Genomic DNA, 16848 nt, shown 5'->3' with positions numbered 1-16848 from the left:
CATGCGCAGAAGCGGCAAATCGCAACCCGCGCATGCGCAGACGCGCCACTGCGGGTTGCATTCTTTTCATGTTGCGAACAGGCCTCCGGAACGGATCCCGTTTGCAGCCAGAGGTACCACTGTATTGACATAAAATCAGGCAATCAATTAAAATACATACTAAAATAAAATCAGTATCAAAGTGAAATCCAGTCAGATGGCAACCCACAGATTACGGTTGTTGTTGTTGTTGTTGTTTAGTCGTTTAGTCGTGTCCGACTCTTCGTGACCCCATGGACCAGAGCACGCCAGGCACCTCTGTCCTCCACTACTTCCCGCAGTTTGGTCAAACTCATGCTGGTAACCTCAAAAACACTATCCAACCATCTCGTCCTCTGTCGTCCCCTTCTCCTTGTGCCCTCCATCTTTCCCAGCATCAGTGTCTTCTCCAGGGAGTCTTCTCTTCTCATGAGGTGGCCAAAGTACTAGAGTCTCAGCTTCACGATCTGTCCTTCCAGTGAGCACTCAGGGCTGATTTCCTTAAGAATGGATGCGTTTGATCTTCTTGCAGTCCATGGGACTCTCAAGAGTCTTCTCCAGCACCATAATTCAAAAGCATCAATTCTTCGGCGATCAGCCTTCTTTATGGTCCAGCTCTCACTTCCATACATCACTACTGGGAAAACCATGGCTTTAACTATACGGACCTTATTTGGCAAGGTGACGTCTCTACTTCTCAAGATGCTGTCTAGGCCTGTCATTGCCCTTCTCCCAAGAAGCAGGCGTCTTTTAATTTCGTGGCTGCTGTCACCATCTGCAGTGATCATGGAGCCCAAGAAAGTAAAATCTCTCACTGCCTCCATTTCTTCCCCTTCTATTTGCCAGGAGGTGATGGGACCAGTGGCCATGATCTTCGTTTTTTTGATGTTGAGCTTCAGACCATATTTTGCGCTCTCCTCTTTCACCCTCATTAAAAGGTTCTTTAATTCCTCCTCACTTTCTTACGGTTAGGGACCTTAAATGCTCACCGGCTTAACTGTTTGTACTGATTTTATATGAGCCTGTGAGAAAAGTTGGGGGGCCACATTCGTACAAGTTCTTATAAGGAGAGAGGGGGAGTCAGACTGGACCCTGGCGGAAGAGGAAAGGCAGGTTCCACACCTAAGGCTCCTGCAGCTCAAGGCAGACGCTTCACCTTGCCTTCTCAGTGGGTTGATTCTGCTGATCTTACATGGGACAGAAGAGTAAAAATCAGCATTCGACTGAAGCAAAATTTCTGGGGAACCTCTGAGCAGGAGCCTTAAAAGTGTCATTTCTTGGTTTGTTGGTGATTTCCCAGAGGGTCACAGGACATCAGGGATTAAGTTCGGGAGAATAATACACCTGCCAGGGCTTTTATTGCGCTGATGCATGGTCTTGCCTGCCTTTGGGGTCCTCTGCCGTGCCTTTTATAACCCGAGTGAAACATCACTCAGCTGATTCAGGTTGCCGATGTCAAAATTAATCAAAATTCTCCTGATTTCATAGCAGTGTGTTTGCATGCAATACGTAGCGCTGCTTCCCATCACTGCATCTCCCCTCTAAATCCTTCTCTCGCTTGCAATGGTTTTTGTTTTTTTTTAAAGAAAACAAGCAAGCCAAGCACACCTGCATTAGGGATCCATTTGCGTGTGCTATGCTGTCAACTCCCCCCCCCCCAAAAAAAAAATGGTGTTTGAATTTTCTAAGGATGCATCATTCTTGCTTCAGGTAGCCCTCCCTTCTCTGCAGCAGCACCCGGCATAGTAATGAGGCGGTTACCATGGAAATATGAGCATGACTCGTTCTGCCGTGTAGCTCTTCTGATTTTTATGAACTTCTTTCCAGCTTCTGGAAAGCTTCCCGCGGAATGTGTGCGATAGCCCCGGAGATGAGAGCACTGCAATGCAAAGTGAAATCTCTCTCTCTCACACGCACACACACACATAAACACACATATGCACTCCATTATTATTTCAATGAGGCTATTTTAAGGACAGCAAAAGGGGGGTTGGGGGTTGGAAATGAATTGACTACAGGAATTGTTTTAGTTAGGAACACAGGAAAAATAGGAACCTGCCTTACGTCAGACCCATTAATACACCTAGCTCTGTATTATCTCTACTGATTAGCAATGGCTCCCCAGGGATTTAGGGGAGAGATGGAGATGGACCGGAGCTGGGGAGAGATGGAGATGGACTTTTGCTTGCAAGCCAGAAGCTCTACCACTGAGTTGCAGTCTCTTCCCCCACCCCCCGCAAAACCCCCCAGCCAAGACCAATGTATTCCCTTCCCCAGTACAGTGGTACCTTGGGTTAAGAACTTAATTCGTTCTGGAGGTCCGTTCTTAACCTGAAACTGTTCTTAACCTGAGGTACCACTTTAGCTAATGGGGCCTCCCACTGCCGCCGCCACACATGTTCTGTTCTCAACCTGAAGCAAAGTTCTTAACCCGTGGTACTATTTCTGTGTTAGCAGAGTCTGTAACCTGAAGCGCCTGTAACCTGTAGCGTCTGTAACCTGAGGTATCACTGTATGCCTGAATGAATGTCTCCACCCCCATCGTTCTGCCCGGACACTGAGGACCAGCTCCGAGGGCCTTCTGGCGGTTGCTTCCCTGTGAGAAGTAAGGTTGCAGGGAACAGGCGGAGGGCCTTCTTGGTAGTGGCACCCACCCTATGGAACACCCTCCAATCAGATGTCAAGGAAATAAACAACTACCTGACTTTTAAAAGACATCTGAAGGCAGTCCTGTTTAGGGAAGTTTTAAGTGTTTTATGTTTTATTGTGCTTTTAATTCTGTTGGGAGCCTCCCAGAGTGGCTGGGGAAACCCAGCCCGATGGGAGGGGGTATAAATAAATTATTATTATTATTATTATTATTATTATTATTATTATTATTATTCCCCATCCATATCTTGTAAATGAGGAAGCTGACTTATACTGAGTCAGTCCATTGGTCCAACTCAGTGGCGTAGCGTGGGTTGTCAGCACCCGGGGCAAGGCAAGTAATTTGCGCCCCCTAACCCGTGGATTTGCGCCCCCTAACCTGTGGATTTGCCCTAACCCCAGATGTTGCGCCCGGTGCGGCCGGCCCCCCCTGCACCCCCCACGCTACGTCACTGGTCCAACTAGTTCAGTATTGTCCACACTGGCTGATAGACAGGAAACATTCCCAGTCCTAAGTAGAGAATCTGGGACCTTCTGTGAGCAAGAACCACCAGCACTTAATACTTTTGTCTGAGTTTTTCTTTTCTTCCATTAAAAGAAATCTAGATTTGGAGGAGACCTCAAAGGTCATGTAGTTCAATCCCTCTTAGTAAAGGATCTGCAAGGCAGGATGTAGATTACAGCTTCCCTGACAGATGCTTAAAAATGTTTAGGATTGCAGCGTAAGGCTGCCCAGCCTTGACCAACTTACCTGGGAGTAAGCTCCATTGAATACAGTGGGACTTCTTTCTGAGTAGACACTGTAAGACTCCATTTACAGCAAATGACTCAACACTCCCCGTGTTTCCTAAAAACAAATAAATGGCTGGCTGTAGAAGCATGTAGTTAAAGAATTCAAAGAGGATTGGCTTCATCTTCCTCCAAAATTATAAGAAAGGCTTCATATGCCAGCTTCACTATTTCCTTCATTTAGTGCAGGTATTTTTTTCTCCAGTAGAAACAGGACTTTGTTTTTGCACCTACACACACACTCACACAGAGAAAGAACACTTTTAGAAGAAGAAGAAGAAGAAGAGTTTGGATTTGATATCCCGCTTTATCACTACCCGAAGGAGTCTCAAAGCGGCTAACAATCTCCTTTCCCTTCCTCCCCCACAACAAACACTCTGTGAGGTGAGTGGGGCTGAGAGACTTCAGAGAAGTGTGACTGGCCCAAGGTCACCCAGCAGCTGTATGTGGAGGAGCGGAGACGCGAACCCGGTTCCCCAGATTACGTGACTACCGCTCTTAACCACTACACCACACTGGCTCTCTTTTAATTGTTCTCCGAGACATGGAGGGGAGGAAAAAGGAAAACCTGGACATTTCAGGACCAAATCAGAAACCAGGATGGCTTCTGTAATTTCGGGACTGTCTCTCGAAAACAGGGCACATCTTTCTTTACAACACTCCTGTGAGGTAGGTTCAACAGAGAGGTTGCAGTTGGCTCAAGGTGACTGTGTATGAAATACAGTGGTACCTCAGGTTACATATGCTTCAGGTTACATACGCTTGGCTCAAGGTGACTGTGTATGAAATACTGTGGTACCTCGGGTTACATACACTTCAGGTTACATACGCTTGGCTCAAGGTGACTGTATATGAAATACAGTGGTACCTCAGGTTACATACGCTTCAGGTTACATACGCTTGGCTCAAGGTGACTGTATATGAAATACAGTGGTACCTCGGGTTACATACGCTTCAGGTTACATACGCTTGGCTCAAGGTGACTGTATATGAAATACTGTGGTACCTCGGGTTACATACGCTTCAGGTTACATACGCTTGGCTCAAGGTGACTGTATATGAAATACAGTGGTACCTCGGGTTACATACGCTTCAGGTTACATACACTTGGCTCAAGGTGACTGTATATGAAATACAGTGGTACCTCGGGTTACATACGCTTCAGGTTGCAGACTCCGCTAACCCAGAAATAGTACCTCAGATTAAGAACTTTGCTTCAGGATGAGAACAGAAATTGTGCGCCAGCGGCACGGCAGCAGCAGGAGGCCCCATTAGCTAAAGTGGTGCTTCAGGTTAAGAACAGTTTCAGGTTAAGAACAGACCTCCGGAACGAATTAATACTTAACCCGAGGTACCACTGTATGTAGAATCGGATGCCCTATTTTCATCAGAGGAATGTTGGATTGCCTGCAAAATACCTGGTCAGCAAGAACAAAATGGGACATCACCGGGCCACAGGAATTATAGCAATTGTTCCTCTAAATTCCAGGAGCAATTGTGTGTTTGTACATATTTTGTTTCATGTACCATAAATAGTGTGCATTTGCAATGTCCCCAAAGCCAGTGGCTTCTCTTGGGCAACATTGAACTCTCATTGTTGAAACGCTTATGTTTTTGTTATATTGATTTCCAAGCTAAGTGAGTTGGCCAACTGAGGATGGGGGGGGGGAGTATTCCAGTCTACTGGGCCTGCGACCTTAAATCGCTTCAATTAATGTCTGTCTGAGCATTGGAGTATGTGCTGGCTGGGACTCCCTATGGCCCTGAACATAGCCCAGCAACAAAATGTTCTGTTGGTCTGCGGCTTTGGGGATTTCGCTTGCCAATGCAAATTGCTCAGCATCTCATCCTAGGTCCCTGTGTTTGGGAAGGAAAGGTTCATTTACAATGATATTTTTGGTCTGTTGGCTGCTTTGCTTTTGATTGCTGAATAATCTTTGCAGTCTGAAAGAGTCCTCCAGTCGTACTCCGATGAAGATTGGGCGGGGGGGGGGGGACAGAGAAGATGAAATAGCTTTTCCTCCTTATGGAATTTAGGGGTGCAGATGGAGGGGAAGCTGCCTTGATATATACCTCCCCCCTTTCTATTAGAGCAGGAAAAATGCTTGGGAGGGTAGTTTGTTTTTTGATTGAGAGTTTCTACAGGGAATTGGGGGTAAAGGTAAAGGGTAAAGGGACCCCTGACCATTAGGTCCAGTCATGACCGACTCTGGGGTTGCGGCGCTCATCTCACTTTATTGGCCGAGGGAACCAGTGTACAGCTTCTGGGTCATGTGGCCAGCATGACTAAGCCGCTTCTGGTGAACCGGAGCAGTGCACGGAAACACTGTTTACCTTCCCGCCAGACCTTCCTATTTATCTACTTGCACTTTGACGTGCTTTCGAACTGCTAGGTTGGCAGAAGCAGGGACCGAGCAACGGGAGCTCACCCCGTCATGGGGATTCGAACCACCGACCTTCTGATCAGCAAGTCCTAGGCTCTGTGGTTTAACCCACAGCGCCACCCACATCCCAATTGGGGGTAGGGGTGTATTTAATTTATACAAAGTAACCTTACAGGTATAAGGTTGATATCTGTCTTTCAATTAAAGACGAAGGTGTGTGACAATGACCAGGGGCATAGCTAGCTGCTCTGGCACCTGGAGCTGTGGGGGCAGTGGGGTGATCTACCCATGGGGGCGCTACTGTGATCCGCCCAGGGGGCGGCACAGTGAGCTGCCCACAGAGTCTGCCTGGCGGACGCAAGCCCCACGCTGCCAGTCTTGGTCTGCCAAGGAATCCAATTTAACCCGTAAGACCATTTCTCTGAAATCAACCCCACCTGTCAGTCAGCTGACATTACTGAGTGTTATCAGCCGATAAGCGAGCACAAAATTTAATCCTGCTGGGTGCTGGATTGCCAGCTGATAAGTGAAGAGTTCACTCCTGCTGACCTTGAAGCTGACCTTGTCAGGGTGTTCTCTGAACAATGTCTGCCATTCATCAAATGCCCGGGTAAACAGGAATGTTTGAAAGCTCAGTGAAAAAGACACACACAACTCACTGGGGGGGGGGGGGAATTCCACAGATGGGGAACTGCCACTGAAAAGGCACTGCTATGTTATGGGCCAATGCCAAGTGGGCAGCCCCCAGTTGTGGCATCACCAACTAGGGCTCAACTCTCTATCATAGGGTATGAGATGGTTGATGTTGGAGAAGGTGCTCATTTAGGTCCTTGTGTTCCAAGCCATTTGGGGGTTTGTATGCTAGTACTAACACCTTGATGTAGTGTAACTCTACCTGGGCACCAAATGACAAAGCACTAATTTTAAAATAGTATATTAATAGAGTTCCAAACTATATTGAAGATAGGGATATTATATCAGCTGTAGAACATGTGCCTTGAAAGCAGAAGGTCCAAGTTTCAATACAGTGGTACCTCGGGTTAAGTACTTAATTCGTTCCGGAGGTCCGTTCTTAACCTGAAACTGTTCTTAACCTGAGGTACCACCTTAGCTAATGGGGCCTCCTGCTGCCGCCGCACCACCAGAGCAGTCTCTTCCCCCAGCCCCCGCAAACACCCCCAGCCAAGACCAATGTATTCCCTTCCCCAGTACAGTGGTACCTTGGGTTAAGAACCTAATTCATTCTGGAGGTCCGTTCTTAACCTGAAACTGTTCTTAACCTGAAGCACCATTTTAGCTAATGGGGCCTCCTGTTGCTGCCACACCACCAGAGCACGATTTCTGTTCTCATCCTGAAGCAAAGTTCTTAACCCGAGGTACTATTTCTGGGTTAGCGGAGTCTGTAACCTGAAGCATATGTAACCTGAAGCGTATGTAACCCAAGGTACCACTGTACTTGGCATCTCACACCAAAAGGATCTTGGGTAGCAAGAGCTGGCAAATATCTCCCCCTAAGACTTAGGTTTATCAAACATGAATCCTAAGTTTTCACTCTGTGTGTGTGTGTGTGTGCGCGCGCGCGCACGCACGCACGCACGCACGCAAGTGTATGTGTGCAAGTGTGCAGTGCAGACTTTTGCTCCTTGTGGCAATATTTGTACATTCCAAACTCCTGCATGGCTCCCTGAACTGTTTGGCCATTCTTCATCCCATCTTGGAAAGGAGGTTAGAAAAAATCAGAGCAAATGCAAAACTGCCAGAGCCAGGTCCCATTTCCACTATCAAATGAAAAGGTCTAACTCAGCTATCAGTTCTAGAAAGCAGAAAACGGTCGTCCAACCACACTGAAGCCATTTGTATGATTCATGGACATGTCCTCCCACCATAGTAAGAAACAGATGACGGTTATTATTTCTTTTTAATGTCATCTGTCACTCCCAGGAGAGAGAGAGAAATGAGCCTGTCTTATGCACCATTGAAGATGGCTCATATGAGAGCAGATCTTTCTGCAAGTCAACCACCAGGGGCTTGACCCATCTCTCCATTTCATGGCTAACAGTTTGCTCTCATTACAGAACTTCACCTCTTGCAGATAGGCAGGTGCTAGGACCTTCTGGTATCCCTTTAGGGCAGAAGGGACCCCTTTTGTGTTTTCCTAGGGAGGGGCAGTCCAGCTATGTATTCAGGGGGTAGACCATTTCCCCCTTGGCCAAAGTAAAAATAGTATTCAACCCCAAGGAATGCATTGCTTGTCTTGCAACAATCATTTGTTATTTCTGTGTCTGGGTTAACTTACACAGCTTAACCATAGGAGTAAACACAGAAAACTGCCATATACAAAGTCAGGCTGTTTGTTACTCCAGCTCAGTATTCTTGACATTGGCTGGCAGCACATCTCCAGGGATTCAGACAATCTGAACATGTGTAGAGGGCAACCAAGATGATCAAGGGTCTGGAAACCAAGCCCTATGAGGAATGGTTGAAGGAGCTGGCTTTGTTTAGCCTGGAAAAGAGGAGACTGAGAGGAGATAAGATAGCCAGCTTTGTTGGAAATGTAAAGAGGTAGATGGTACATTTTATCACATGTGGTGGCAATGCAAAGTTATAAAGAATTTTTGGGAAATGATATATAATGAATTGGAAAAAAATGCTTAATATAACTTTTGTTAAAAAGCCAGAAGCCTTTTTATTAGGAATAACAGGAAGGGAAATACCCCCAAATTATAAAAATCTATTTATGTATGCAGTCATGGCCGCATGAATATTGATAGCCCAATGCTGGAAAGAGAGAAAAATTCCCATGAAAAAAGATTGGCAAATTAAGTTGATGGAATATGCAGAGATGGCAAAATTAAGAGGAAGACTCAGAAATCAGGAGAATAACAAATTTAAAAATGAATGGGAAATTTTTATTGCGTATATGTCAAAGCATTGTATACAAGTTGATACATCAGCAGGATTCTAAAAACATTTGCAGTATTATGATGATAGATAAGAATTAGATATATGCAGATGGAAAATATGACTTGGACATGCTTGAAATAACCAAAAATAATGGAACCATGGAGATGGTAGAGGGAAGTCACAGGACTGGAAAAATCCCACATTGTGATATTGTGTTGATGTTTATTTTATATGATGTTTGTTATGGAAAAAACTAGTCTTTTTTTTATATAAAAAAATAAGATAGCCATCTTCAAAAATCTGAAGGGCTGTCACATGGCAGAGGGAAGAAGCTTGTTTTCTCCTGCTCTGGAGGGTAAGACTCAAAGTACAGTGGTACCTCGGGTTACATACACTTCAGGTTACATACGCTTCAGGTTACAGACTCCACTAACCCAGACATAGTGCTTCAGATTAAGAACTTTGCTTCAGGATGAGAACAGAAAAGGTGCTCCAGCGGCGTGGTGGCAGCAGGAGGCCCCATTAGCTAAAGTGGTGCTTCAGGTTAAGAACAGTTTCAGGTTAAGAACGGACCTCCGGAACGAATTAAGTACTTAACCTGAGGTACCACTGTAATGACTTCAAGTTACAAGAAAGGAGATTTGGACTAAACATCAGGAAGAACTTTCTGACAGGAAGAGCTGCTGGGACAGTAGAATGAACTCACTCAGGAGGCTGTGGAATCTCCTTCCTTGAGGGTTTTTAAGCAGAGTTTGGATGGCCATTTGTCATGGGTGCTTTAGATGAGATTCCTGCATTGCAGGAGGTTGGAATAGATGGCACTTGGGGTCCCTTCCAACTTACCAGCTCTCTGCTTCTACACGTCTATGACTTTCCCAGTCCTACCTGAAGATTAGGGATGGGAGATGCCATGTGATAAAATTTGGGGCCATATTCTGGCATGCAGGTTATTTCCAATGAATTTCACTGGTAAGTCGTGGAGGAACACAATCATCCATGTGTATACAGGGTGGTGACATGTCTAGTGACATCCACTGTTGTGTCACATGTCACACCCACTGGTACAAATTAAACTTAGTGTTTAAGTTTAAACAAAAAACAAAACACAGTTCCATAATGCAACAGGTGTTTAAGGAATATTGTTAAATGAGAGGGAAGCGCTGCCATTACAACCAGCAAAACTAACACAGCCATCCCCATTTTTGACTGCAACATTGGTGTAACGTATAAACTCAGCTCAGCAGCATAGCTATGGTTTATTAGATTTAGCTATGGTAAGGGGAACGTGGGTGGCACTGTGGGTTAAATCACAGAACCTAGGGCTTGCTGATCGGAAGGTCGGCGGTTCGAATCCCCGTGATGGGATGAGCTACCATTACTCGGTCCTTGCTCCTGCCAACCTAACAGTTCGAAAGCATGTCAAAGTGCAAGTAGATAAATAGGTACCGCTCTGGCGGGAAGGTAAACGGTGTTTCTGTGTGCTGCTCTGGTTCACCAGAAGTGGCTTAGTCATGCTGGCCACATGACCCGGAAGCTGTACGCCGGCTCCATTGGCCAATAAAGCGACATGAGCACCGCAACCCCAGAGTCGGTCACGACTGAACCTAATGGTCAGGGGTCCCTTTACCTTTACCTTTATGGTATATAAGCTTGGTTCCTCATTAACCATGGTTTATGGTTGGTTTATAAACCACAGGTAATGTTAACCACAGCTTACTGTTGTGTGTGAACCCACAGTCATATTGCCATTTCAAAAGAAGTATCAGACTTTCAAGGGCAAGCTATACACTTAGCGTAATGTATAGATTGCTGCTTGCAGAGTGGATGCCAGGATGTTCATCTAGTCTACAGTCAAGGTACCATCATTGAAAAGATCCTGGGCCCTCTCAAGATGACCTTAAAAGCAGCCATTTCTGTTTGCTGCTTGCAGTTCTAACCGGAATATTGTTTTTCTCTTCTCACTCATGACCTGCCAATTTTCATGCCATCAGCTGCTTTACCACAGAATACTAATCACCAACTGAGGAAGGTGGGGGGAAGCATTTTTCTGTAAGCAAGCAAGTTGGCTTGATTCCCCCCCCCCACTGCTGCCACCCCCCCCCCCAAAGCACAACCCTGATTGTTAGGCAGTTCACTGACATGATGCTACTAAAAATAACAGCAAACAGTTGCAGTGCACGGTCCATCTTTAATCCTATGTCTTCCGTGACGCTCACCTGGCTGGCCTGTTGAGTTGTAAGCTAGGTAATTTGCAGCTTCATTTTTCTCTATTGCACTTCCTTCTAGAATGAATATAAAAGCAGTGTTACTCATGACAACCACCGTTCATAAAACAGAGTTGTGGGTTATTTTAAAATCCTGTGTTTGGCTACCTCTTGTGGGTATTTCTGGAACAGCTTCTCATTCTTATTTTTTTCTCTGAAATATGCAGCCTTTACGTAGCAGCTGCACAGTTCAGGATTTGACCTCTACATTGCTTAAGATTGTGGGGTTTTTTTCTCTCTCCCCAGACTGTGGATCTGTAATACTTTTGCTTAGTAGAATTTATAGAAATTTATAGAATTTATAGAAAAAGGTTTTCTTGAGGAAACCACAGAAAATTCATAGAAAAAGCTTTTCTTGGGGAAACCACTGCAAATTCTCAGTGAAAGGTGGTGGACCTTCCTTCATTGGAGGTTTTTAAGCACAGGTTGGTCATCTGTCAGGAGTTCTTTAACTGTGATTCTTCCATTGCAAGGGGTTGGACTAAATGAACATTAGGTTACTTTCCAACTCTACAATTCTATGCTTGTATAGTGTGCTTAAGGGACGCGGGTGGCGCTATGGGTTAAACCACACAGCCTAGGGCTTGCTGATCAGAAGGTCGGCAGTTCGAATCCCCGCAACAGGGTGAGCTCCCGTTGCTCGGTCCCTGCTCCTGCCAACCTAGCAGTTCGAAAGCACATCAAAGTGCAAGTAGATAAATAGGTACCGCTCCGGCGGGAAGGTAAACGGCGTTTCCGTGTGCTGCTCTGGTTCGCCTGAAGCAGCTTAGTCATGCTGGCCACATGACCTGGAAGCTGTACGCCGGCTCCCTCGGCCAATGAAGCGAGATGAGCACAACAACCCCAGAGTCGGTCACAACTGGACCTAGTGGTCAGGGGTCCCTTTACCTTTTTATAGTGTGCTTATAAGAAAAATTGCTCAGCTCAGGATGATGCCCCACCACCCCGAACAAAGCAGCTAGAAACTGCCATTCTGATGAGAAAATTTGACTATATATATAACCCTACCAGACTCTATTTCATAGCTGAGTGCAGAGTTAAATTATGGAACTTGCTCCCATAGGAGGCTGTATTATCACCAACTTAGATGGCATTAGTAGATTAGACAAATTTATGTATGAAAAGGCTATCTGTGGATGTTAGCCGTGATGGCAATGCTCTGACCCTGTGCTTGGAGGCAGTAATGCTTCTCTATACCAATTATTTGAAAACAGCAGGAGGCAAAAGAGCTCTTGTGCTCAGATCCTGTTTGCAGGCTTCCCATAGGTGCATCTGGTTGGCCACTGCAAGAACAGGATGTTGGACTAGTTGGGCCATAGGCCTGATCCTGCAGGTGGTTCTTAGGAATGAAAACATTGCTCACAGTTTTTTAATGTATTTGATGATGCATACAAAAGGAAGAAGATTCCAGGTCTACTCCCAGACATCTCCAGCTTGGGTTGGATGAGTTGGAAACATTTCTGCTTGAGAATCTGCAAGAGATTTTGCCAGTTAAAGTGGACTTTTCTGCACTAGATAGGCTTCAAGGGGGGTTGGGGTGGATGACAGCACCCCAGGGCCACCAAACACATTCTTTGTTTTAAGATTTCACTACCTTCCACAAGTACTGTGGGGTTCTTGGTTAAGGTGAGAACATTCTACCCTAGCCCTGTGCATTATGTTCAGATTTGATACCTGTCCTGTGTTCTACCTATGCATTATTTTAATTAATAATTGCAACGTATTTGAGACTGTCTGTCTGTCTGGCCTTCTGAAACAATGGTTTGAGCTGTAGATTGCTACAAAATAATTCAGGATAACCACTCTGTAGTGATTTGTAGTTGCTTGACCTGATCTGAACAGGGCATAAATCATCCCAAATTGCCCTGATTGAATTCAGGATTTGACCAAATCCTGTGCACAGCCCTATGAGACCATGAACCATTGTCATGCCTCTCTCTTGCCTGAATGGAGGGTGGAGAGGGAGAGAAGCATGTGTACAAACCTCTTCCCTTTGTGTAGTAACCTACATTCCAGTCATGTTAGAAGTGGGACTTGAGACCCTCAAAATAAAATCCTAGCACAATTGGTGAAGCAGCAAAGAATTTATTGAATACAAAACATTCATGCAAGAGCAGGTGTCCAAAGAAGGCACTGAGCCTCTTGGGCTTGCTGATCAGAAGGTTGGCAGTTCAAATCCCTGCAATGGGGTGAGCTCCTGTTGCTCGGTCCCAGCTCCTGCCAACCTAGCAGTTTGAAAGAACGCCCCCCCCCCCAAAAAAAAGTGCAAGTAGATAAATAGGTACCTCTCCAGCAGGAAGGTAAATGGTGTTTCCGTGCGCTGCTCTGGTTTCGGTGTTCCATTGTGCCAGAAGCGACTTAGTCATGCTGGCCACATGACCTGGAACAACTGTCTGCGGACAAACGTCAGCTCCCTCGGCTTGTAAAGCAAGATGAACGCTGCAACCCCAGAGTCACCTGTGACTGGACTTAACTGTCAGGGGTCCTTTAAGCTTATATTTCCTATACCTGGAGTGCAGGTTCCCTCCCTTGTCTCCCCATTGGCTGGGTACTGCAAGGTTTACAGTCTATCACGACTGCCTAATTATCCTATTAACATTTCCCTTATTTGATTCTTTATTTCTATGCATTGGCATAGTGGCTTAAGTGACAGAGCCACATCCTGACCACTAACAGGTATAATCAAGTTCTATAGCTGCTGAAGCTTACAATAAACAGTCTTTCAGCCACAAACTGTCCCATTTATGAGCATTCTAACCACAAGCCGTCAATATCTGAGTCGATCTGGACTGCTGACACTTGTCTACTTATTGCAACCGCATTCTGACTACAAGCTCTAAATATCCCTAGTTGCCTGGACTGCTGACAGTTGACCAACTGTTTCATTTGTATGTGAAAAAGCAACACCCTCATTTCTCACAGTCACCAGAAAGTTGAGAGTCACATCCTTTACGCCACCAACGTTTGCCTGTTGCCTGCCTGTTATTGGCACGTAACTCCAGGAAGCCTGGCCACAAGATAACGTGGCCCTCAAACTTTGGCATGGATTTTTTTTTGGGGGGGGGGTAGTTATTCTGATTCAAATATGAAAGGTAATGTGTAGTGTGTGAACGGCAATTCAAACTAAGTTCTCATTGACTTCCCACAGTTTGACATGCAGCGGATAACTCTGGAGGAGCTGAAACATATACTGTACCATGCATTCCAGGACCACTTAACAATGAAAGATATTGAAAACATCATCATCACCGAGGAAGAGAGCTTAAATGAGAACTCTGGCAACTGTCAAACAGAATTTGAAGGTGAGGTTCTCTTGCATATCTCAGGCAGAACAGTTTGTTCAGACCACTCACCAAGGCAACTTAAGTCAACTGTGTGGCAGTCTAAAGGTATTCTTGCATAGGGACATGCCCATCTACTGCCCCAGAAAAACCAGGAAGTCCTGTTTCCCTCCACAAGAACATGACAGCCATTTTGGGTGACTTGCTCTTGCATGATTTTGGGCCAAGATCTCTCACTGCAATCTCGAGTTGAATTTTCGGTACACAATTTCACATGGGTCATGTGCTGGAGTGCTGACCCGGAAGGCGTCTTCCCAGATTTGGGCCAAATTGTATTGGAGGGTATGTAGAGATGCATCCAGATTTCAGATCCTAAATTTCCAGGATTTGTTTCTGAAGTGAAGGTCCTGGACTCACATGATTAAAGGCTTTGTAATTATGGGTTGCATCCAACCCTAGTCATACTCAGAGTGGGCCCATTGAAATTAATGGACATGACTGCTACCGTAGGTCCATTAATTTCAGTGGGCCTACTCTGGGTTGTAACCAACTCAATTCCAACCAAAGTAATTAAAATGGATGGCTGGGCTACATTTTGTATGCTGCGTAATGTGTATCAAGAATGATCAAATTGATAAGTACCGTACTTTTCCGTGTATTGGACGAGGTTTTTAGACTCAAAACTCATGTCTAAAAACTGGGGTCATCCAATACACGGATAGTGGCATGGGGGGGGGGGGGGAGAAGAAGAAGAAGAGTTTGGATTTGATATCCCGCTTTATCACTACCCAAAGGAGTCTCAAAGCAGCTAACATTCTCCTTTCCCTTCCTCCCCCACAACAAACACTCTGTGAGGTGAGTGGGGCTGAGAGACTTCAGAGAAGTGTGACTGGCCCAAGGTCACCCAGCAGCTGCATGTGGAGGAGCGGGGAATCGAACCCAGTTCACCAGATTACGAGTCCAGCACTCTTAACCACTACACCACACTGACTGGTTGGCGGGTGCATGGCTTCCCCCAATGCTACAGCAAGCAAGGAGCAATTTGGGGGCACTGGCTAGGGGCCCACAGCTTCTCTCGATGCCGCTGTGCACAGGGTGGTATCTGGGAAACGCTGGCTGGCGGCACACAGCCGCAGCAAGCGGGGAGTGATATGGGGCGCTGACTGGCAGGAGGGCAACTTCCTCCAATCCCGCTGTGCATGGAAAGCAGTCCCTGGATCGTTTCCTGAACACTGCAGCATATGGGGAAGTTGCCCTCCAACCAACCAGCCGATGCCGCTACACAGAGGAAATGATCTAGGGGGTGTTTCCTGCCCACAGCTGCGTAGGTGGAGAGGCTCAACAACTTTGGGCCATCTCCCCTCATTTTCAGTGTCTTATACATGGGGGCGTCTTATAGATGGAAAAATACGGTAACTTTAAAACGAAAAGGTCATTATGCTCTCTCTCTCTTTCTCTCCTAGTGCATTCTCAAAAACAAAACCGACAGACTTGTGTACGGAAAAGCTTAATATGCGCTTTTGCTATGGCCTTTATTATCAGTGTCATGTTGATTGCAGCCAACCAGATCCTCCGAAGTGGCATGGAGTAGCCATATAACACTGTGAAACAAAAAAAATGATCCACGCATGCGCATGCTGTCCGGTGAACTTTCTCCCTGATCAACTTTAAAAACAAATGGGAAAAAAGGAGGAGAGATCGCATGGGTGACGGAATGGCGGATGGATAAGGACAGACGGTTCGATAGAGAACCCCAGGCCAGCAGCGTACCTGTAAATCAACTATATCCTCTTGGCAGGGACATAAAAGGGCTGTCTTAATGCTTTAATGGTTTTTGTTTCCTAACGCAATAAAAAAACAACCCAGAAGAGCCCTGAATTTTTATTTTTGATTTTTTTGGCGTGGTGGCAGGAGATCGGAATGAGGATTCACATTCACCCAGCGGTATTTTGTGGCCACCCAGAAAATGCGACGCCAACTGGAGACAGTTTTGCCGCTAGCTATCTTACAGAAACTCTGAAGCATATCTATATCTATATCTATATATTTCTAATGGTTCAGCTTTCCCAGGAAATTGAAATCTATACCACCATAGTAAGCTTAAAAACCATCCATTTTTGCTTCTCTTCGTCTGACTTCAATGGTTCTGTTTAACCCCGCTGGCATTGCAGGGGATTGTACAGGGACAATCAAACGCATAATTAACAAATTATGCAGTCCGGAGGATTTTGTTCATTTGTTAAATATAAGACCGTGAGCCACCACCATTTTGCTTCTTTTTAAAATTATTATTGCACTCCCTGTGTCCACTGCCCATTTTTTCCCCATCAGGTTTTTTTAAAAAAATCAGATGCAGCACCCTGGAGATTTAAGGCCAATGCAAAGTCTTCCTACCCCATTTTGAAACAGTGCTGTGATAGGCGCCTACTTCATAAATGGCTTCATATTTAATGTACAGTCAGTCTGTTGACCTTCCTCTAGTCCGTCTTATTCAAATGTTTCTGAACCTAGTCACCATTTACAAAGCCAATCCATAACTAGAGGAGATACATTTTAAAA

At 45.5% G+C, this 16848-nt stretch overlaps 1 protein-coding gene across 5 annotated transcripts in view; it reads left to right on the top strand.

The window, feature by feature from the left end:
* Positions 1 to 16157, top strand: part of CALN1 (calneuron 1) — a 130635-nt gene extending 114478 nt beyond the window's left edge. For all 5 annotated transcript variants that reach the window (XM_028708554.2, XM_077919429.1, XM_028708555.2 and 2 more), the window contains 2 exons: positions 14157 to 14310; positions 15753 to 16157. In XM_028708554.2, the coding sequence (XP_028564387.1) occupies positions 14157 to 14310; positions 15753 to 15880 (282 nt within the window). In that variant the 3' untranslated portion in view covers positions 15881 to 16157. The remainder of the gene's footprint in view (positions 1 to 14156; positions 14311 to 15752) is intronic.
* The last annotated feature ends 691 nt before the right edge of the window (positions 16158 to 16848 follow it).

The sequence above is a fragment of the Podarcis muralis genome, chromosome 15, assembly GCF_964188315.1.
Source record: "Podarcis muralis chromosome 15, rPodMur119.hap1.1, whole genome shotgun sequence".
Lineage (NCBI taxonomy): Eukaryota > Metazoa > Chordata > Lepidosauria > Squamata > Lacertidae > Podarcis > Podarcis muralis.
This window is presented reverse-complemented; position numbering and strand designations above follow the sequence as displayed.